Source organism: Hemitrygon akajei, chromosome 19 (genome assembly GCF_048418815.1).
Source record: "Hemitrygon akajei chromosome 19, sHemAka1.3, whole genome shotgun sequence".
In the NCBI taxonomy this organism is placed as follows: Eukaryota; Metazoa; Chordata; class Chondrichthyes; order Myliobatiformes; family Dasyatidae; genus Hemitrygon; species Hemitrygon akajei.
The window spans coordinates 21,124,144-21,148,776 of NC_133142.1; the positions used below are offsets into that span (position 1 = coordinate 21,124,144).

Here is a 24,633-nt window from a genome sequence, read left to right on the forward strand (position 1 = left end):
ATGGTTATTACTATCAGGTGCAAACTTGTTTATTTGACAGCTGTTGAACAATTCATAAGAAATCTCTGACTAATCCTTATTGAAAATCAATCTCTTTGCTGACCTTTAAAGGTTGTTGTATGCAGCTTGTAGGAATAGAATTATTTCGTTGTTGGAGAGTTGCTGTTTGATGCCAATGCTGTTTCTTTCTACTGAGGATGGGTTGCTTTATGATCACAATTCTTTCTCCTTTACCATAGCATTGGAGAGGGATAGTAACAGCCAAGTAAAGAAAGTGTTTAATTGGAGTAAAGGGAAATATGAGGCTATCAGGCAGGAACTTGGATGCATAAATTGGGAACTGGGATGTCCTCAGGGAAATGTACAGAAGGAATGTATGAGATATTTGCTTGGAGTTCTGCATAGGTACATTCCAATAAGACAGGGAAAGGATGGTAGGGTACAGGAACCATGGTGTACAAAGGCTGTTGTAAATCCAGTCAAGGAGAAAAGAAGAGCTAACAAAAGGTTCAAAAAATGAGGCAATGATAGAGATCTAGAAGATTATAAAGCTAGAGGAAGGAATTTAAGAATGAAATTAGGAGAGCTAGAAGGGGTCACGAGAAGGCCCTAGTGGACAGGATTAAGGAAAACCCCAGGCATCCTACAAGTATGTGAAAGGTAAGAGGATAAGACGTGAGAGAATAGGGCCAATCCAGTGTGATAGTGAAAAAGTGTGTATGGAACTGGAGGTACTTAATGAATACTTTGCTTCAGTATTCTCTACAGAAAAGGATCTTGCCGATTGTAGGGATGACTTAGAGTGGACTGAAAAGCTTGGGCATGTAGATATTAAGAAAACGGATGTGCTGGAGCTTTTGGAAAGCATCAAGTTGGATAAGTCTCTGGGACCGGACGAGATATACCACAGGCTACTGTGGGAGGTGAGGGAGGAGATTGCTGAGCCTCTGGCAATGATCTTTGCATCATCAATGGGGATGGGAGAGGTTCTGGAGGGCGGCAAATGTTGTTCCTGTATTCAAGAAAGGGAGTACAGATAGCCCAGGAAATTATAGACCAGTGAGTCTTACTTCAGTGGTTGGTAAGTTGATGGAGAAGATCCTGAGAGGCAGGATTAATGAACATTTGGAGAGGCTAATATGATTAGGAATAGTCAGCATGGCTTTGGAAAGGCAGATCGTGCCTTACGTACTTGAGTGAATTTTTTGAGGATTTGACTAAACATGTTGATGAAGGTCATATTCTGCATGGAGGCTGGTGACCAGTGGTGTGCCTCAGGGATCTGTCTGGGACCCGTACTCTTCGTGATTTTTATGAATGACCTGGTTGAAGAAATGGAGGGATGCATTAGTAAGTTTGCTGATGACACTAAGGTTGGAGGTGTTGTGGATAGTGTGGAGGGCTGTCAGAGGTTACAGCGGGACATTGATAGGATGCAAAACTGGGCTGAGAAGTGGCAGATGGAGTTCAACCCAGGTAATTGTGAGGTGGTTCATTTTGGTAGGTCAAATATGATGGCAGAATATAATATTAATGGTAAGACTCTTGGCAGTGTGGAGGATCAGAGGGATCTTGGGGTCCAAATCCATAGGACGCTCAAAGCTGCTATGTAGGTTGACTCTGTGGTTAAGGAAGCATATGGTGCATTGGCCTTCATCAATTGTGGGATTGAGTTTAGGAGCTGAGAGATAATGTTACAGCTATATAGAACCCTGGTCAGACCCCGCTTGGAGTATTGTGCTCAGTTCTGGTCGCCTCACTACAAGAAGGATGTGGAAACCATAGAAAGGGTGCAGAAGAGATTTACAAGGATATTACCTGGATTGGGGAGCATACCTTGTGAGAATAGATTGAGTGAACTTGTCCTTTTTTCCTTGGAGCGACAGAAGATGAGAGGTGACCTGATAGAGGTGTATAAGATGATAAGAAGCATTGATCATGTGGATAGTCAGAGGCTTTTTCCCAGGTCTGAAATGGCTAGCATGAGAGGGCATAGTTTTAAGGTACTTGGAAGTAGGTACAGAGGAGATGTCAGGGGTAAGTTTTTTATGCAGAGAGTGGTGAATGCATGGAATGGACTGCCAGCGACGGTGGTGGAAGCAGATACGATAGGGTCTTTTAAGAGCCTCCTTGGCAGGTACATGGACCTCAGAGAAATAGTGGGCCATGGGTAACCCTAGGTAATTTCTAAGGTAAGGACATGTTCGGCCCACCTTTCAAAGGGCCTGTAATGTGCTGTAGGTTTTCTATGTTTCTAAGTCAGATATTTGTCACTCTCATTGCCTATGTCATCCATTGAGAAACTGAGACTCCTGTATAGCCCTATTGAAGTTAGGGCTCTATTTGCTTGTACACAATGCCTGCTTTAAAGGAAAGTTTGCTACTAAATATACCCTAAAGAATATTTCTTCCTTATCATTCACAGAGTCACGGAAAATCACAGTGCGTTTATTCACCCCATTATGTTTAGTATGACCAAAGTGGATTTTAGAGTTAATTCCAATTCCAAGCTTTTGGAATCGGGTGATCACCCTGTTTCTGATTAATGTGGCTACAGATAGTACTCTCACCTCTTTTCCAGTGTTCAGTTCCAGACCATCACCATAAGCAAACCCCACTCTCTCAGTGAGGGAAAGAGAATTTCCTTAACTCACCTCTCAGCCTTAAACAATTTAATAACTCAGATCTATACACTATAAATTCCAATGTTCTTACTGACAGAATTCCATAATATCTGGTCACCCTGTCCAGATCTCTCACACTACAATACAGCTCAATAGCGTTTCCTTTCAGTTTTGGATTGATGAGAGAATGTTGTGTATGAGATTGAAAACTTTTTTGAAAGAAGCAAAAGTAAGCATAACCACACTCTTCCAGTATAACTGGTTGTAAGTTGCAATTGCACTGAAGTTCAAAGCTCACTTTGTACTAACATTGATTATTTTGTTCTAATTGTAGAATTTGTATATATAATTTTGTTTACTTTTTGTTTCTTTTTCTCATGAATGCTGCTTAATCTGACGTTATGTGCCTGTGATGGTGACACGACAAAGTTCCTTATTGCAGTGCATACATATACTCATGCATATGAAAATAAACTTGACCTTGACGTTACAAGGCTAACTGAAAACCGTCATGATCCCAAGAAATTTCCTTAAACATCTATCAACTTCAGCCAAGGGTTTGATAGCATCCAACTTTACCTGCTAATAACAAAACTAATCATATCTGTCCTCTGATAAACAGCATGACAAGACCCTATTAGCTTTGATGACAATCAAAGGTTGAAGGCCAAAAACACTAATAAAATACCAAACTGTAATTTTCATTATCCCAGATCATTCTATACGTTGCTCCTCCTCAGTCTTTGTCAATGATCTAATCTGATACTCAGCTGCCATGGCACCCTTGCAATAAGTAACAAAGCAAATTTAAGTCTTCAGCAACTGTTTGAAGCTGATGTTTTATTATATGAGACTAAAAAATACTTAATAAAATAATCAAAAACTATATTAAGGACCAAAATCGGTAGCAAGTAATATATTTAAGAATTATAATTAAAGTACTAGCAGAACACATTGTGTAGAATTCACGGAAAATCGCAGTTATTTATGCCACAGAAGAAGACCATTTGGCTAAAGGTATCCAAGGCAACCCCGTCTAAATACTAAATATGAAAATCTCATGTAGTCCTGGAACTGCATAGCAGAAGTCCACAAACACTTCTGTGTACACCCTTTGTAAGTGGTGATTAGAGTGCAGCTCTTCACGAGCACCTCCTCCAGCAGCCACTTACTGCCACGTCTGTGGAAAAGTCCACAGTTCCCTTAGTGTCCTTTTAAACCACCTGACAATTACTGAGCTGGAGTAGCTGCAAGTTATCTATGCATTGTAATGATATTTACTTTTAGTCATATGAGAAAAATCAATTACATTTATTATATATGACCAAAAGAACATAGTGTTTCCCATGTTCCAACACCACTATTGACAGCATGTTATCATTTCAAAAGAGAGTCACAACTTTCAGCCTTACATCACTGGCATGAATACGCAACTATTTTTTTAAAAAATGCTTCCTTTTACAAATGTTGTGGTATGATTTTTGTGTGGTGCCCGCTGGACTTCGGGTCCAAGCAGAATTCTGCAGAAGCAACTTGAAGGGCAGGCGTTGCAGTTGTAAACCCAAATCGGATTCGCATTTGTTTTTATCTTTTGATAGCTTTAGTTAGGATAAGATCAATACATGAAACAGCTTCCAATGATGACATGAAGGTATTAGCGTGAGACTCGGGTAAGCTGCCTTCCGTAGAAGGAGATCTTATGTCACTGCTGCTTACACGGCACATTGATATTACAATCTTATCTGTACTGGACCAGGGCCAACAGATCCCCAGATATGATATCAATCAGTGCATAGTGCTCGTTGAGGCATTGATGCTTCAAAAAATGGTCAGTTTGCCCAGGTAGCTGCAGAATGTATATCTTTCTCAGTGAGGCAATGATAATCCTGAGAGATCTGTAACACTGGCTGATTCTTGAAAGCTGCGGCAGTAGACTTTCAGACCAGACTGTAGTAAGTCCAAAGATTAGCTTTACTTCTCACATGCACGTCGAAATATTGAAACATAGTGTGAAATGCATTATTTGTGTTAAAGACCAACACAAGCTGTAGGTGTAATGGGGATGGCCCTGCAAGTAATTGCCACACTTCCAGCACTTACTTAGCATTCCCACAACTTAGTAACCATAACCTGTACATCTTTGGAATGTGGGAGGAAACCGGAGCACCCGGAGGAAACCTATGTGGTCATGACGAGAACGTACAAACTCCTTACAGACAGCAGCAGGAATTAAACCCTGTTCATACAGCTGGCACCGTAAAGCATTACGCCAACTGCAGTGCAACCATGCTGCCCATTACATCTAGGATTACAGTTCCATTTTTCGTCTTTCTCTGAAGCGTTGCCTCAGTGGTGATTGTACATCAGAGCAGATTCTTCTCTCTCTGAAACCTCCCTGCTCATTTGGCCGGGATGTTTTGAAGTCTGAGTGTGTGAAGCAGGGAAAGCTTAAGCAGATTCTTCAGTTTTGGGAGTTTTTTGTCGCCTTTGGGCTACGAGGCAGAATGCGACGGCTTTAACACTAACCTTTGTGGTTAGGGCTCTGAGGCCGCACGACCTCAGGAGAGAGGCTCAGAGGTTCATGTGAGAAATCCAGAGTTTTTCTGGTTTCTCTCCATTGTGATTGTCTTGTCTTCATCAAGGAAATCCGGATATGTTGATGCTGTATCCAGTTCCTGGCTGGGATTAGAAACTGCCAGCTGCCTTTAATTTACCTGGGACCAGTGCAGGATACATTCTCATCTAAAGATGTTGCACTCTGCGGTCTTACATTCCAATATGCAATTCCATAACTCCATAAGAGCAGAAGATATTACTCATTGAGTCTGCTCTGCCATTTCATCATGGCTGATCCATTTTCCTCTTAGCCTCAATCTCCTACCTTCTCCCTGTATCCCTTAATCAATAATCTGTCAACCTCTGCTTTAAACATACCCAATGATGTGGACTATACAGCCACCCATGGCAACAAATTCCATAGATTCACCCTTCTCTGGCTAAAGAAATTCCTCTTCACTTTCATTCTAAATAGACATCCTTCTATTCTGAGGCTGTGTCCTGTGGTCCTAGACTCTCCCACCATAGGGAACATCCTCTCCACATTCACTCTATCAAGTCCTTTCAAGATTCGAAATGTTTCAATGAGATTCCACCTCATTCATTGGAATTACAGTACATACATGCCCTGAGCAATCAAACGCTTTGCATATTACAAGCCCTACAATCCCAGAGTCATTTTCGTGAATTTCCTTTGAAAGCTCTCTAATGAAAGCACACCCTTTCTTAGATAAAGGGCCCAAAACTGCTCATAATACTCCAAATGAGACTTCACCAGTGCCTTACAAAGCCTTAACATTATATACTAGCTTTTATATTCTAATCCTCTTGAAATAAATACTAACATTGCATTTGCCTTCCTCACCACTGACTCAACCTGCAAATTAACCTTTAGGAATCTTCCAGTCAAGCTGGGACCTTGGAACAATGATTCCTCCGGTGACATCTTCCAGATAGCCAATCGTTTTTCTGTATTCAGTTGCTATCTGAAGAAGAGACACATTTCAGAGTTATACTCTGCATACATACTTTGATAATAAAATGAACCTTTGAACCTTTGACCTTTGACAAGGACTTCCAAGTCCCTTTGCACTTCAGATTTTGAATTTTTTCTCCATTTAGAAAATAGTCTATGCTTTTATTTCTTCCACCAAAATGCATGACCATACATTTTATTCCATCTTCCACTCCTTTGTCCATTCTCCTAAGCTGTCTAATTCTTTTCTTAGCCTCTCTGATTCATCAACATTACATGTCCCTCCAGATATTATGTTGGCTTTGCCTTCTCTTGTCAGCCACTGTTGTGTCACCCTGCCTTTAGAATACTTCTTCTTTGGGATGTATCTGTCTTCCAACTTCCGAACTACTCCCAAAATTTTCAGCCATTGCTATTCTGCCATCATCCCTGCTAGTGTTCTCTTCTAATCAGTTTTGGCCAGCTCCTCTCTCATGCCTCTGTAATTCCTTCTACTTCACAGTAGTACTGATACATCTGACTTTAGCTTCTCCTTCTCAAATTGCAAGGTGAATTCTATCATATTCAGATCACTGTCTCCTTAAGGTTCCTTTACCTTAAGTTCTCTAATCAATTCCGGTTTGTTGCACAACACCCAATCCAGGATAGCTGATCCTCTAGTGGGCTCTACCATGAGCTGCTCTAAAAACCCTCTCATAGGCATTCTACAAACTCCACCTCTTGGGATCCTGCACCAGCCCAATCTTTGTGCATATTGAAATCCCGCATGACTATCGTAACATTGCCCTTTTGACATGCATTTTCTGTCTCACGTTGTAATTTGTAAATCACGTCTTTGCTACTGTTTGGAGATCTTCTTACCTTTGCAATTTCTTAGTTCGACTCACAATGATTCTACACCTTCTGATCCTATGTCACTTCTTTCTGATTTCATTTTTTACCAGCAGAGCCACCCTGACCCCTCTGCCTACCTGCCTGTCCCTTTGATACAATGTGTATCCTTGGACGTTAAGCTCCCAACAATAATCTTCCTTCAGCCATGACTCAGTGATGCCCACAATATCATACGTCATACGTGCCAATTTGTAACTGTGCTACCATTTCATCTACCTTATTCGTATTAAAATATAACACCTTCAGTCCTGCATTCGTCCCCCTTTTACACTGGAGCTCTTCCTGTTGACTCCAGTTTTCTCCATCATCAGCCTGTCTTTGCTAGCAGACTCACTACACACTGTTTGTAAACCAACTGACCCATCCTCGTCCTATCACTCTAGTCCCCATCTCCCTGACAAATTAGTTTACACCCTCCTGAATAGGTCGAGCAAACCTGACCACAAGGATATTGGTCCCCTTTGGAGTCAGTTGTAACCTGTCCCTTTTGTACAGGTCGTACAAAATTCTATTTTGTTTTTAGAAAAATGCAAACTTAATTGTAAAATTTTGCAAAAAACAGTTATAGAAACATGGTTGCAAAGGAGGATATGATCATTTCAAGATAAATTACACCCTTGATAATTGGAGTGCATGTGCTGGTGTATAACATACCTTTAAACTGGGTGTGAAAATGGCAATTTATCTACCTAGGTCGAAATGACTGGAGTTAAATGTTTCAAAGTCAATGTTAAAGTAAATTTGATAGCAAAGTGTGCACGTGCTAGCTTGAGATTCATTTTCTTGTAGGCATTTTCAAGAAAATAAAGAAGTACAATATAATTTATGAAAAACTATACATTAACAGAATCTAACAAATAACCAATGTTTACCTGAGAAGACTTTAAGTTGGTGGGCACTGTGGTATGGAGAAGGAGATAGCAATTACAATTACAATAAAAGACTAACAAAACGATGATATTTTTATAGAAAAAAATTGATCTGCGCACAATTAGCCTTGTGTGGTCATTAATGGGGATAGACTGCCACCTTGTGGCTCTATATGATTTATTTATTTAGTTACCCAAATAAATTAATGCCTAGAAAGTGAATGGACCGATTCAATTGCATTCAAGTGTACATGCACAATGAAGCAACAAAGATTTTATTTAAGGGCTTACTGTTGCAAAATTCAGGGTTGTTAGAGTCCTGATCAAGGTCTCGGCCCAAAATGTTCTTGGTTTATTCCCCTCCATAGATGCTGCCTGACCTACTAAGTTCCTCTACTATTTTGTGTGTTTTGTTGGAGTCAGATGTTAGTAGGGATGTTGGCCCAGAGGATTGGTTAGGGATGCGCGAGAACAGGATCAGAGGGGAGATAAATGGGTTTGAATAGGAAGTATGTTGGGAGGGGAGGGGAATGATTGGACCACGATTAGCAGACTAGGAAGTTTGGTGAGGTTTCTGAGCTTAGGGGTTGGAGGTTGTGATTTGGTGGAAGAAAAATGGAGAAAAGCTGATTGTGTACATTACTAAAATGGGAGCTACTGGGGATGGGTTCCCACTGACAGGGTTCACAGCCAGGGATCTCCTTACATAAGTTTGTTGTCAGTTTGTCATAGTATATATTGGGAAAAGTCTATTGTCTTGTGGATGATAGATAAAAGGGCCATTCTCTTGTATATTTATATGGTTTGGTGCTCAGTCTTTGAATGTGTGTACAGACACATTATAAACTTTATCGGCAAACTGTTTGTCGGCTAAGGAGATTCAGGCTTTCAGCGCTTTGTTCTGGAGTGCAGTTGCACAAGTTGAAAGAGTTTCCCATTTGTTCTGAAGATTAATTCTATTACTGCTACAACTTTGATGGTAATAAGGTACTGTGTGGTAGTGAGAAAGATGGAAAAATGTTCTGTTTGACACCATTCTTGACTGAAATTGGATGTTGTAGACCCTCTGATACAGATCATGACCTCTCAGTCATTCTGAAACAAACAGGAGATTTTGATTGCCCTCCAAGTCTGAGGAGAGTTCTTCACAATCCCTCCTATTTGATGGAGTCAGATGTTTTAGTGAGGTTGGAAATCCTCTTCATCTGCCTCCTATCAAAGGCTGAAGAGCTGCTGCCAAATCACAGTGTGGATTTTGTCTGCCAGAGGCACAATGGCCATGATCTACACCAGGCAATAACGCAAAAAACCATGATGCAGGGAGCAGAACCAGTGGCTTTTTTCAACTTTAAAATGTCAAAGTGATCCTGTTCAACAAACAATAACTATGTTTAATATTGGCAAAGGAAGGTGATATATTTGCACGTTTTGTGTTGCCCTTTTGTGTATTTCAGATTTAATATCGACTCCCTCTAAAGAATTAATTTGATATTTGTACCATTTATTTATAACCAGCTGCAAAGATTACATATATTGATTGCTACCGTTGACCTCCTGAGCATACTTAATGCCACACTTAATCATACCTACCATTATTTACATGTGTGTAATTAAGAAAATATAATTCACATGATCGATTCTCAGAAATGATCCGCTACTAACATCCACTACTGCTTCCTTTATACCTGTACCAGAAAAAAAAACACCCAGTGCTGAGTAAAATTTTAAATTCATGTATCTTCTTCTGTTCTTTGTTCTACTGCCCTATTCCACAACTCAATAGTTCAACATCATGTATTTTTTAAGAGAAACATGGTAGTGTAACACCTTTCTTATATCGTTGGCGAGGCCTCTGCTAATAGTCTAGTGTATAGCCACTTTTCCTTTTTTTTTGTGGAGCTTGTGGAATGGCTCAAACATATAAGTAGTATTTCTAGGGTGAATGTATTCCAGAGAGGTAGTAATGGGGGACAACAAAATGGTGGATGAACTGAATAAGTATTTTACATCAGTCTTCACTGTGGAAGACACTAGCAGTATGGTGGAAGTTTCAGATGTTAGGGGTCATGAAATATGTGAAGTTACCATAACTAGAGAGAAGGTTCTTGGGAAATGGAAAAGTCTGTAGGTAGATAAGTCACCTGGACTAGATGGGGTACACCCCAGAGTCCTGAAGAAGGTGGCTGAAGAGATTGTGGAGGCATTAGTAATCTTTCAAGAATCACTAGAATCTGGAATGGTTCTGGAGTACTGTAAAATTGAAAATGTCATTCCACTCTTCAAGAAGAGAGAAAAGTAGAAGAAAGGAAACCATAGGCCAGTTAGTCTGACCTCAGTGGTTGGGAAGATCTTGGAATCACTTATTGAAGATGAGGTCTTGGTGTACTTCAGGCACATGATAAGATAGGGCATAGACAGTATGGTTTCCTCAAGGGAAAATCTTACCTAACATCTCTGCTGGAATTCTTTGAAGAAATAACAAATAGTATAGGCAAAAGAGAGTTGGTTGGTGGTGTGGTATTACAGGGAAGATTCCAGCATAGATAAAGCTGTGGCTGATTGACAGAAAACAAAGAGTGGGAATAAAAGGAGCCTTTTCTGGTTGGGTGCCAGTGACTAGTGGTGCTGCACAGGGGTCTGTGTTGGGACAGATTCTTTTTACGTTATATGTCAGTGATTTGGATGATGGAATTGATGGCCTTGTTGCAAAGTGTGCAGACGATATGAAGATAGATGGAGGGATAGGTAGTTTTGTGAAAGTAAAGAAACTATAGAAAGACTTTGACAGATTAGGTTAATTGGCAAAGAAATTGCAGATGGAATACAGTGTTGGGAAACGTATGGTCATGCACTTTGGTAGAAGAAATGATAGAGTTGACTATATTCTAAATGGAGACAAAATACAAAACACTGAGGTGCAAGGGGACACCGGAGTCCTTGTGTAGGATTTCCTAAAGGTTAATTTGCAGGTTGATTTTGTGGTGAGGAAAGCAAATGCAATGTTAGCATTAATTTCAAGAGGACTGGAATATAAAAGCAAGCATGGAATGTTGAGACTTTTTAAAGCAATGGTGAGCCCTCACTTGGAGTATTGTGAGCAGTTTAGGACCACTTATCTTAGAAAGGATGTGCTGAAACTAGAGTGGGTTCAAAGGAGGTTTCTGAAAATTGAATAGCTTGTCATATGAAGAGCGTTTGATGTCTCTGGGCTTGTATTCACTGGAATTCAGAAGAATGAGGGGTGAACTCATTGAAACCTAGCGAATGGTGAAAGGCCTTGATAGAGTGGATGTGGAGAGGATGTTTCCTATGGTGGAAGAGCCTGAGACCAGAGTACACAGCTTCAGAACAGAGGGGCGTCCTTTTAGAACGGAGATAAGGAGAAATTTCTTTAGCCAGAGAGTGGTGAATCTGTGGACTTCTTTGTCACAAGCATCTGTGGAGGACAAGCCTTTATGTAGATTTAACGCAGAGGCTGATATTTTCTTGATTAGTCAGGGCATGGAGGGACATAGGAAGAAGGCAGGAGACTAGGGCGGAGAGGAAAGTTGGATCAGCCATGATGAAATGGTGGAACAGACTTGATGGGCCAAATATCATAATTCTGCACTCATATCTTAGGGTCTTATGGTCTTTTCCCCCTATTTGGTGAGACTAGAACTAGAGCTTATAGGTTTAGGGTGAAAGGTAAACTATTAAAGGGAATCTGAGGGGAAGCCTCTTCACTCAGAGGGTGGTTCAAGTGTTTAGTGAGATGCCAGCAGAAATGGAGAAATGGCAAATGTGGGTCCAACTGTAACATGTAAGAAAAGTTAAATAAGTATGTGAATGGGAGGGGTATGAGTGTATGGCCCTGGTGCAAGTAGACGGGATGAGGCAGAAGATCAGTTTGGCATAGATCTGATAGGTTGTAAGGCCTCCTTTTGTGCTGTAGTACTCTGTGGCTCTATGGCGCCAAGTTGGAGCAACAGGCTGGTAAGGACATTGTGAAAATTGGAAATTGACTCAGATACTGAATTATGCTGTCAGGAGCCAGAGGCACTTGAGGAACAGGTGGATTAACAGTGGCATCCAAGATGGAAATGTAACAATGGAAAGAGTTGAATGTATTCCAGCTGAAATCAGACTGGAAAAAAAATTGAACTATTCAAAATTAAGGCACTAAGTTGAACAATGGAGGACAGTAAAAAGATCCTCACTTAGCCCTCTGCAGGAAAGTGCTACACAACCATTGTTGGATTTCATTTGTTTTAAATCAATATGCCAGAGGAAATTTTGCTCATTCAGTTCTTTGAGTTTATAATATGGTTGGCAGTAGTCATGTGGACAATTGAGGAAATGACAAAATGAGTGTCAGAGAGGCATTCAAGTGTCTCTGGAATACACCAAACTTTGCGGTATGGAAAGAAAAGGAGAAGAAAGAGACTGTGAAGTAAGTGAAGGGGTAGAGACAATTTTAGAATGTTAGGAGGTACAGATACATTTCTGGGTGCAACAAGATGAACCCATACCATTTGGATATACAATTTAGGAATAGTGTAGTGGGAGCTAGTCAGTGCAGAATATTTGTTACGAGGAATTTGCTCCCGATCCTTGAAAAGACTTTCAGCAGTAACAGAGAATCCCATAAACTGCAGGTGCAGAAAATCTGAAACAGAAAAAGAAAATGCTGAAACACTCAGGACACTTGATCAATGGAAAGAGAAAGAGACTTAACGTTTCAGGTCAGAAACTTTTCATCAATCATGAGAACTCTGTGGAAAGTACATGAACGTTTAAATCAAACAATTGGATGTTCATTGCATAAGAGCAAACTGGAGAGAGACTGTTGCGTATTCAACATGAGGTTGAGGATGAACAGAGAACCATTGGCAGTTTAAATTCTGCAACTAAATCCAAAAAGCTAGATGCAAGTGTTTACTATTGACTCATCACATGTAAGTGATAATGGGGGCTGGGTGAATGTGCACTGAACTCCTCAAGTATTTCACTCTTTCTGTCACTAAGTCTAGGATTCTCAAAAGATGGGTAGTGGTTATTTCCAAGTATGGAAGGGGGCTTATTCCTTCAAGATTATAATTCCAAGCAAACGGCACCAAACGCTGAGACCTGGGGATCAATGCCTCTTTCTGCAACTAGATCCTCAACTTCCTGATCAACAGACCACTCAGTAAAGCTAGGCAGCAACACCTCTGCCAGGATTGTTCTCAACACTGATGCTCCACGTGGTTGTATCCTCATGGTCACACTCACGACAGCATGGCCAGTTTCTGCTTTAAATCTGATTTTCCAGATAACACCAGCAATCTGCCGAGGTACAGGAAGGTGATGGAAAGCTTAGAAACATGGCATCATAACAACAAACTTACTCTCTATGTCAGAAAATATAAGAATTGGCCATTGACTTCAGGAAGTGAGGGGGGGGGGTGTTATGTAGACGCACCTGTCTTTATCAATGAGGTTGAGAGGGTTGAGAGTTTCAAGTTCCTAGGAGTGAACGTCACCAACAGCTTGTCCCCTTCCAACCATATGGAACACCACAACTTACCAAGAAAGCTCACCAATGCCTCTATTTCCTCAGGAACCTAAAGAAATTTGACACGTGCATGTCAACCCTCACCAATTTTTACTGATGCATCATAGGAAGCATCATGTTTGGATGCATCACGGCTTGGAGTGGGAACTGCTGTGCCTGTGACCGCATGGAACTGTAGAGATCTGGACACAACTTGGCACATTATAGAATCTAACCTCCCCTCCGTGGATTTTGTCGATACTGCTCACTGCTGCAGTGAGTAGCCTGCGTAATCAAAGGCCCCACCTTTCCCAAGTTTTCTGACTTCTTTCATCCACCCTGCCCCACTGGGCAGAAAACACAAAAGCCTGAAAGCACATACCTCAGGGCTCAAAGAAAGCTTCTACCCCACTGTTACAAGACCACTGAATGTTATCAGACTATTGGATGATTCCCTCCTGTGATAAGGTGGACTCTTGACCTCACAGTCTACCTCATATGATCTTGTACCTTATTGCCTACCTGCACTGCATTTCCTCTGTAGATGTTACATTTTATTCTGCTTTTTAAAATTATTTTACCTTGCACTGACTCCACACATTTGATAATAAATTCATCTGTATGCAGAGAACGCAAGACATGCGCCTAGGTATAGGTGACATTTTCAACTCCTATTGAAACCTTAATTGTTTTTTGACATTTCCAAGTCACCAGATGGGAGCACAATTGAACTCAATCGTGAGGTCAGTTTTCAGGTTTCCTTTATTCTTGTTACTTTATTCTTTTCAGCTGAAGTGCATTGTTTATCATTAGTTCTACCTACTTTTTCTCCTCATTGATGGTGAATGGTTGCCTCTTCATGAAGGCTGATGGAAACCTGAGTCTACCATCTCTAAAACAACTTTCCAAATGGCTCTCAAGTCTTTAAAACTCCAGTGAAGTTATCCTTGTGTTCCAATTTTTCTTGGTTAAGAAGTAACGAAACAGCTGAAACGAGCTTAAAACAGTTTAATAAAAATTTACAGATTTTTACACTGGGTGCTGCTGAACATTAACTTGTTGCAAACTGCAGAAAGTTGCATATTGAGTTTAGGGCTGCTCAAATGGTCAGGAGAAAAATATGAGCTCCCTAAGTTACAAAGAATTGTTAATTTTCATTTCTTTGTCACCTAGGTAATCATTATTTTGTATCCATCTATCACAATTTAAAGGTGGAAGAAATAATGAATGTACAAGAAATTTAGTGAATGGTAACCTTTTGTTTTATTTTAAGTATGAAGAAGGAAAGAGGAGGATAAAACCCAGCTATAAAAGTGTTGACCTTTCGGAACTGGAATGGGAAGACAAGGATAACATCGTAAGTCACTATTTTGTCAGGTTTTCTTTTGTAATCGCAAAAGCAGCATTTCAGAGATAGGTTTTTGACTTTGTGTTTACAATGCTCTATATCCATCAGATAGATGAACGTCAAATGCAAGTGTACTTTAAACTTTTAAATTAAATACATTCAAATTTCAGTTATCCAATGTCAGCATGTATTATTCCCTATGAGAAAATGTAATCAAAATACATTGTAATCATTGTTAAGTCTTTATACAGTGCTACATCTGTCATAGCTCCTTCCACAAAAGAACAAAATAAATTGCTGGAAGCACTTGTGGAGAAAATAGAAATAATCACATTTTGCATTGTGATTTTTTTCCAAAAATAATAAATAAATGAGATGTACAAGCAGAATTGGGAACTCAAAGGCACATTAAAAAAGTACAGTGGGAAGACTATAGAAAGCCTTCTCACTATCTTTAAACCACCAAAGCAGCCTAAAAAAAGCTCGATTTCATGAAAATGTCTTGAAGATGTCTTAGTTTCACTGGGATTTCCTCAACCAATAGAATGTAACACACTATGTAAGCCATTCAGTTCCACAATTTGCTGCATAAACTGACATTTCTTACCTTAAAAAACTTAAAAAGCAGCTCACTGTATGTAAAACACTTTGACGTGCATTAACAACCCTACTATTTTACTATTTTCTTTCCTACTGATTTCACTTTTCAGTAATTTGCACTATTTTAAGGTTTGCCCAGTTGTTCTAATTCAGCCAGGGGATGAAATTGTCTCTTTGCATTGTCCGTAACCTATTGATTCCCTTTTGCATTTTGAACTCTTTGCTTGGATATACTCCAGCTCTCTGAGCTGAAGGAATTGAAGCCAAATTTACAAATCCAATCAACGTACTTTAACTGTTTATCCCTTCATTATTCTGGTTAATCAGCACTGAAATCTTTTCAAAGCATTCCTAAAGCGCGGTGCCTGGAGTTGAAAGTCATACTCCAGCTTGAATTTAATCAAGGCTCTGTTTAAATGAAAGAGCGCTTTTGCATTTTATGCATTCCTCTCTTCTTCAGCTGAAGTCCAACGTTCTTTTAGATGGTTTGATTCTTTTTTAGTGTTTACCTGTTCATTAATTTTGATATTATTTAATTTTCATATTGTCTTTTAAAGAAAAATCTTAATGGAGCTTTTGAGGATGGAAGAAATTTACCATTTCATCTAAACAGATCTGTGGTTAATTGTCTTTTTGTTCCACACTTCCACCATTCCCTCATTTAAACAATGGAATTCTACAAATCCTGAATATACAAGACCATAAGACTGTGAGATATAAGAACAGAATTAGGCCATTTGGCCAATTGAGTCTGCTGCACCATTTCGTCATAACTGATCCTTTTTCCCTCTTTGCCCCAATCTCCTGCCTTCTCCCCATATCCCTTCATGCTCTGACCAGTCAAGAATCAATCAACCAGACTTTCACAGCTGCCTGTGGCAATGAGTTCCACAAATTCTCCACTTTCTGGCTGAAGAAATTCCTCCTCATCTCCATTTTAAAAGGATGCCCCTCTATTCTGAGGCTGTGTCCTCCGGTCCTAGATTCTTCCACCATAAGAAACATCCAGTCCACATCCACTCCTTCAAGGCCTTTCACCATTTGATGGGTTTCAATGAGATCATCCCTCATTCTTCTGAATAGCAGTGAATACAAATCCAGAGCCATTAAACATCCTTCGTATGACAAGCCTGGAATAATTTTCATGGAGCTCCTTTGAACTCGCTCCAGTTTCAGGATCTCCTTTCTAAGATAGTGGGCCCAAGCCTACTCACAACACTCCAGGAGAGGAGGCCTCACCAGTGCTTTATGAAGCCTCAATATTCCATTCTGGCTTTTATATTGCCATGTTCTATATCTGTCAAAATCTGTTAAATTTGAGATTTAAGACCCGTCATTTTTTCCATTAGCAGTTTTTAAAAATTTATCAACTTTGCATATTTACTATCCTGGTAATCCCAGTTAAATGCCTTACTCTATAAACGAGTGACTTTGCAGGGGTATGCAGAAACCCAGTCTATATGCACATCTACAGAAAAATAGAGTGCTATGTGGTAGGGAAATTCTAGAGTATGTTGCATGGACGGTAAAACATTGTGGGCCGAAGGGTCTGTAATGTGCTGCAGATTTTTTCTGTTTCTATGTTTCTAAAGCAAAAATCTCATATTAGGTTTAAATTAAAAATGCATGGAATTTAAACATAACATGGTTAAATGTTTTGGCAAAGACTAGATGGGTCTGTTTCTTTTCTAAAATTTTCTATGACTCTAAATGCTGATGTGACAGATGCACCTATTCCATATGAAGAAAAGGTATTATTAGAAAATTTATGGCCACCTCATCCTTTCATGCTGTGCTATATATAGATTAAACTTTTAGCTGTTCTCTTCTCCCAACCTCTTGTTAATATAAGCCCAGAAGAGTATTTTATCTAATGAACAGGCATCAGTTGCACAATAGATAACACGAGTTTTAAGATAAATATTTTTTAATTTAAGGTTCTAGCTGGGGACTGAGCGTATATCCTTAACTCAAGATACTACTTGTAATTTTCAAATTATTCCAAATATAGGTGACCCTTACAGGAGGGGAAGTTGTGACAGTCCATATCATGGTTTTGTTTCCACATAAATTCCGTGAGAGTGAATTTTAATCTGTATCTCAAATTTTCGGTTAGTGATTTGGGAATTCTGTAAGAGCAAATTTCATAATACATTGGTGACCCATGCTTACAGAAGTGTGAGGAGTAAATTGTAGTCAGGAATCTTGGCACATGGGCTTCCAGGCCCTCAGTAGCAAGTCAGAAAATTACTTGTGTGGAATGTTTCAGCTACCAACTATGATTTCCAGCATCTTCTGTATATTTAATGAGTACATTGTGGAAATTTCCACATTGTGTTTCTCCATGTTTAATCTTAAAAATGATAAGACTCCACTATATATTTAAATATAATTATTTTTTATAATCATTTTACTTATAGATTATTTGTAGTTGGCATTCACTGCTTTATTCATAGTTCAATTTCGGTGCCCATAATTAAGCTATTCTACCAATTCTACAGGGCTGGCTAAGAATATTTTCTAAGTGGTAAATATCAAGGTTCTGTGAGAATATTAATTACTTGCACTATTTCATAGCTTCGCAATGGTATGGTAAACCGGAAAACGGGGAAATTTTCTATGGAGGTGAAAAAGACTGTGGAGAAAGGGGTAAGACATTTCTTCCTCTCTGGTTAAACAGAAAAATCTCTGTACCAAACTGTTCTGTCTTGTATTGGAATTCACGTCTACAAGATTCAATATTGTTTGTTGTCACTCTTCAGTACACAAGTGTACAGGAAAAACCAAATAATTGTTGCTGCAGGTCCGATGTAGCATGAAAAACGAAAGAGGCATAAAGAATATGATAAAAACAGCAAAAAAAAAGAAATCACAATACAAATAAATATGAAAACAATTCTACAAAGTGCAAAGTACATGTAACTGTTTGAGTGTGGATTTATATACATTAGATGATACTTATATATATTGTGATTGTATGTACAGGGCAAGAAGTGATGCTAGGTGCGGGAGTGCCTGTACATAAGGACACTCTGACAGGAAATGATAAAGTGATGATGTGATTCTTGGCAAGAGGAACTACTCGAGTTAGCAGCTGGGCAAATAAAAACACATTAGGACAGTGACTGCGTCAATGTAGGTCTCCTGATAATTTTAGCGAAAAGGTAGTAATTCACTATGGAGAGCTTAGACTTAACCAACACTGTACTCATGAATCTTAGTTGTTATTGATAAGATAGGAGAAGATAAAATGATTTTTCTATCTTGTTCTATGGAAAGCACTTTGAACTGCCTTGTGTTTGAAAAGTGCTATTCAAATAAACGCTTCCTTCTTGATATAAAATAACTTTTGGAAGTTCATTTCTATAAATTTGGTCAAATACTTAAATATTGATAATACATAGTTCTACAGATTAGTTTAAATTAAGGGAGTAATATTTACATACTCCATCTGTAAAAAGCTGGTAAGATCCAATTTTATGTCACACCCAATTTGGCTATCCATTTTCTTTAATGGAGCTAAATAATTTTAAAGCATAGACAATGTTTAGCATAGTTTCACCAAGATGATACCAAGAATGGGAATTTACTATTAATGGATAGAAACTAAAGATTCTGTATTTCTACTAGTGAGAGACATCTAAAAGATGTCTCAGTTTTTTTAAAACTCTGAGAAGTGTAGAGAAGGTATTCAAGTTATTGAAAAGGAGACATGATTTAAAATTACTACTGAAAGAATAAAGTTATTCATACAAAGACTGTTGGAGCATCGAATGTTTTACCATGTGGAGTGGCTGACCTAGCAATCTTTGCACCCTTAAGAAAGAGTTAACAAGGTTTATAGTGGGCACTGATATGGTTTCTGAATTGCTTTGCATGTAACTTAGCAAAAGCTCAGTTGATTAATGCTTAATTTCAACATAATTGTATTAATTGTTTCAGGCCATATTTATAAAACTGTACTTTAATTGTTCTTTTGAGGGTATAATTTTAGATTTTACTTTGGTACATTTTCACATAACTGCTTACTCAGTTTTACAGTGTTGCATTCAAAATTGGCATTAGGTTATTTAACCTGTTGCACAAAGGATTGTAGGAGAAGTGTGTTATGAATACATAGGTGAAATTGTCCTTTAAGTATGGATTTAAGAATAGACAGAAGGACAGATATGGATGTGGCACAGTTGAAATTGTTGAGATAAGATATATGATTTAGAGCAGCATGCGTTAAGACAAAACAGAAAACACAGAAGCATTTGAATCATCTTGTACTTTTGAATTATTGGTTCAAATTTCAGACTTTGGTGTTCAGGATTTATTGCATGGTACCACCAATTACTTGGATAATTTTAAAGACAGTTTAGAACTGATAAGTCTGGTGAAGTTTCAAGGATGTTTGCAGCAAAGATATTAAGTAATATTCTACAGTGGTGACATGAGTTACAGACATTGAAGTAATCCAATCTCTAGTAATTTGTCTGCTTGTTACTACTCCTTTATTTTTCATGTTAGAAACGAGTCTTTGTGATGACAAATGATTACTATTACACAGACATCAAAGGCACTCCTTTCAGGTAAGTTTAATCGTTTTTCCACTTACTAAGTATCTTTTTCTTAATTGAGGTAAAAATGTTGATGCCAGCATATAATCACCTCCATTCTCCTGTATATAGTCTAGGTGTGGCTTTATCTCGAGGGCATGGGAAATACTACTTCCAGGGAAACGTTACAATAGAAGAAGGTATGATTTCAGCTGCAAAGTAATACTGAAAGTATGTGCAGAGAGTGGTAAGCAAACACAAACCAGCAGATCAGTAGATGCAAATTTTATAATGGTACAGAAGTTAAAGGGGTTGGTTTAATTTTATGAATGTGTGCAATTCTTTAAATAGCAGCCTTTAATAACAGTGTCATTTCCAACTCAAACACACGCTGAAGCTGTTTTTTAGTTTCCATTCTAGGGCAGGGAGCTCAGTCATCACCTCTTGAATTATGCATGAGGTCTGACTTGGTACAGCCTTCTGATAGGAAATTTACTTTTTTAAAAAAGTAGGTTTTTTTTATAAAATAAAAATGATTTGTTTTTCTGAACTGAGAGACAAGGCTTGTCAAGCTATCAAAGTCTGGCAGAGCATTTCAGAATTGGGGCCTTCGGCTGCTGTTTAAAGCATGATCCCAAATTGCTGGATGTGGAGGATCTTCAAAGTAGGCAGTTCATCTCTGGACAAGGTCTGTACCAGCAAGATGGTACGTTATTGCACAATTATCTGTTGAATTTCCTTTGCCAGTTATCCCGTTATTGGGGTCAGCTATAATTTGTTGCAACCTGAAATTTGTTGTCTGTTTCTCCCAATTCACCATTGTAAATTTAGAAATTTAGAAATTATATTTCAAATGCATGATAGTGAATAAGGACTCACTGAAGAATCACATAGCATCATGATCGGTCAGGCTTTCAGATATAAAGATAGGAACTGGCCATTCACTCCCAGGTCAGTTTACATGTCACACCTGATTTGCTTTGTAACTGCATTTGCTCTCTTGCTTTCCTTAATAATTTTGCCTTTCCGGAGTCTAACATTGTCTGTTTTGCATGTTCAATTGACCTAGCCTTAAATCCTTTGGGAATTGATTCCTCACTTCCTACCATATGAAGAATATTCACTCTTGAATTGTCTTGTTCTAATCTTGAGGCCATGTCCTTCCAGCTCTGTGATCTACCATCAGAGGAAATGGTTTCCCTATATTGACTATCACATCCTTTAATTATCTTAAACAGCACAGTTGTATCACCCCTTCAAGGGAATCCAGTTTCAGTCAACCCTCTCAGCCTTGGTGGAATAGTGGTGTGAATTGACATAACTCCACCAAGGCAAATGTATCTCTGTAGAGACGTAGAACTCTGTGGATGGGGTCTAATCAGAGTTGTACCATGAACTCCACAAATCTAACCTCTTTGAAATAAAGGCCAGCAAACCATTACCCTTTAATCTACTTGTGTCTGTAGATGAATTACTTATTCTTCAATCACTGAAGTACTGGCTGCCGTTCTTTTTCTGAAGAGAAGGCACTATTTCTGTCAGAAGCAGCTGACTTTGCCAAACTGTAAATGCAGAGGTGTGGGGTTCAATTGAGCAACTCAGATTATGTACCAAGCAATCAAATCAAACTGGAATCTTTGAGGTTCTGCTTTGGATTCCAAGCAACGGAGCCCAGAAGATTTTCATCAGAAATCTATACTGCAAAGAGAGGAATATGGAAGAAGAAAATGAATTAATAAAGAACTGAAGTGAGGGCCTAAATATTAGCAGAATATTTAAAATGTAAGAGACATGTAAATGATTAACTTCACTCACCTGAACCTTTATGAAAGGTCGATCCTGATAACTCCCCTCAGTGACACTCATTCCCTTCAAAGTGTTGAAGGTTTCGCATATGTGCTGTGGGGTTTTACAGTCATTCACAGAATTTAGTTGTAGGGATGGTGAACTTTTGGCACGCGTGCCCAAGGTGGCATGGGCAATGATTTGTTGGCATGCAGTGCCACCCTTTGATTTTTTAAATCCCACCCATAATAAAAAGATACATAATGATTATCTTTACTGCCAAATGAAGCAGAAAGTGATTTTTTACAACCCAAGGCAGTGAAATTTCTCACACTGGTGGTGCCAGCTAGGTTGTTGGTGAGTTTGTGACATTAGATGATGCATTTTGAAATCCTCGCAGACTTGGTGTGTGCCTGTATTTGGATAATAAATGGTTGGGCCAGTTGGTATTGGCTTCACTTGGCTTATGTTTTATCTAATGTCATTTGTGAGTGAACACTGGATATTCAGTGATAATATCAGTAAATACTCTATATAGTTTGGTGCCTCCATGAATATTTTTCGCAATGAACACACTGGATTTATATTAATTTTAATTAGGTTTATTAATGAGATATTTTTAAATTGCATTTACCCTTTTCAGCTTGTTCAGAATGTCAGAAACACCAGCAAAAAAAAAATTCAAGTAATGGGAGAAGCAGCAGAGATTTTCAAGATTGGTGGAGTGAAAGATTTGGCATGATATAATGGGTGATAAAGCATAATGCATTTTATGTTCCAAACAGTAGTGTGCAGGGCTTCCTCTGTAAAGCAGCATGATGAACTCATTCAATCACAAATGGCTTTGTGATAAGAAGTGAGGGAGAACAAAAAGAAGCCATTTCTCAACAAATCAGCAACAAATACAAATGCAGTCATATATTTTGATGTCACTTATTTCAGGTATCTTATTTGCTGCTAGTTTTGAGGTTTCAAAGATCATTGTTCAACAAGAAAACAACTCCGTGATAAGGAATATGTTGAAAAATGGTGTCTAAAGTGTGCTCCTTGCAGTTATGGCAATTTTCCAGAAAAAGAAATTCAGTCTGTATCGGTTATACTTTTATTAATAGTACAACAATACATGTAAATAATCAAAGTTCAAAGTAAAATTTATTATCAAAGTACATATATGTCACCATATACAACTCTGAGATTCATTTTCTTGCAGGGATACTCAATAAATCTATAGAATAATAAACTCGCATTAAGGCTGTCCAATTTGGGCATTTAATCAGAGTTAAGACAACAACAAACTGCAAATATAAAGAGAAGGAAATAATAATAATTATAAATAAATAATCAATAAAAATCATGAAATGAACAATCAACAAATGAATTGGTTGTGGGAACAGGTTAGTGAAAGGGCAAGTGAAGTTGAGTGAAGTTATCCCGTTTGGTTCAAGAGCCTGATGGTTGAGGGGTAATAACTGTTCCTGAACCTGGTGGTGTGAGTCCTGAGGCCCCTGTACCTTCTTCAACAGGGTTCATAGACTTTTCTTAAAAACGCTCACAATTATTGCTACAAATTTACTAATCACTGAGTGTTAATCTCTGCCCAAAATCACCATGGCACTGGAGAAAATTTTTTAGAAGATTATTGCCAATTTGGGCACATGCTCTCAAAAAGATTCACCACTCCTGGTTGATGATATAGTTCATATGTTTTTGATGAATGACAATAACTGTTTATCTATTTACTTTGTTTGACTTCAGGTTTGCATGACCTGGATCACCCAGATTTATCATTGATGGAGGACTGGTAAGAAATCCTGAGCTCTGAATTACTATGGCAGGGTACATAACAGCATCTGGTCACCTACCTGCAAGAAAGATATCAATCATATTGAAAGAGTGCAGAGAAAATTTACAAGGATGTTGCTGGGACTTGAGGACATGAGTAACAGAGAAAGGTTGATTAGCTTTAGACTTTATTCCCTAGAGCATAGGGGATGAAGGGAGATTTGATAGTACAAAATTATGAGGGGTATAGACAGGTTAAGTACATGCAGGCTTTCTCTGTTGAGGTTGGGTGAGACTAGAACTAGAGGTCATAGGTAAGAGTGAAATGTGAAAAATTTAATGGCTGCCTGAGGGGGAACTTCTTTACTCTTAGGTTGGTGCAAGTGCGGAACAAACTGCTAGCAGAAGTAATGGATGTGAGTTTGATTGCCTACGTTCAGGAGAGGTTTAGATGGGAGTCATTTGAAGAGATATAGTCCAGGTGCAGGTCAATGGTTCTAAGTTGTAAAACGGTTTGGCACAGACTAGATGGGCTGAAGGGCTTGTTTCTCTGTTGTTGCTTTCTATGCTAATAGTTAGGCTTGCACACAAATATTTAAGTCCCTGAAAGTTTGATGTGATGTGCTACTTACAGCACCAGCTTTTTATCTCTGTAATTAATTACAATAAATTACAGGTGAATTTAGTGTAGGTGAATTCAATGACAAATCAGAAATTGAGATAGAAATAAAGGGAAGAAAAATGAAAAGTCAAAAAAAATAAAGAAATTGAATCCAATGAGCACATTATGCATAACAACAATTTTACCAAGGTGAGGTCTTGTAACTACCACCTGCAATCATTTGCAGGTGAAATTGAGTCTTTGAGAAATTGTCCCAAGAAAATACGTACATGATTCACTTTAGGTGGTGTTTCTTTTTCTGTGCCAATCGTATACCTCACATCCAAAACCAAAACAGGCCATCCATTCTGCTCTGTGCATTCTACATCAGGACTGGTTATCACATTTTGCAAAGCTAGGCCTGCTCTCTGCAGCCACTGTCCTCCATGGCAACCATGCTATTTTTAACTGGTATCTGCTTGCCTTAGGCAGTGTGTTTTTAAGGGCTGAGACCATGATATTTTTGGTATTCAGCAAAATGT

General features: G+C 38.7%; 1 protein-coding gene across 5 annotated transcripts in view; it reads left to right on the forward strand.

Moving 5' to 3' along the window:
- Positions 1-24,633, forward strand: part of cacna2d3a (calcium channel, voltage-dependent, alpha 2/delta subunit 3a) — a 782,368-nt gene that overhangs the window by 557,227 nt on the left and 200,508 nt on the right. For all 5 annotated transcript variants that reach the window (XM_073072214.1, XM_073072211.1, XM_073072212.1 and 2 more), the window contains 5 exons: positions 14,708-14,791; positions 17,960-18,031; positions 19,895-19,956; positions 20,056-20,123; positions 23,464-23,509. In XM_073072214.1, coding sequence (XP_072928315.1) covers positions 14,708-14,791; positions 17,960-18,031; positions 19,895-19,956; positions 20,056-20,123; positions 23,464-23,509 — 332 coding nt within the window. The remainder of the gene's footprint in view (positions 1-14,707; positions 14,792-17,959; positions 18,032-19,894; positions 19,957-20,055; positions 20,124-23,463; positions 23,510-24,633) is intronic.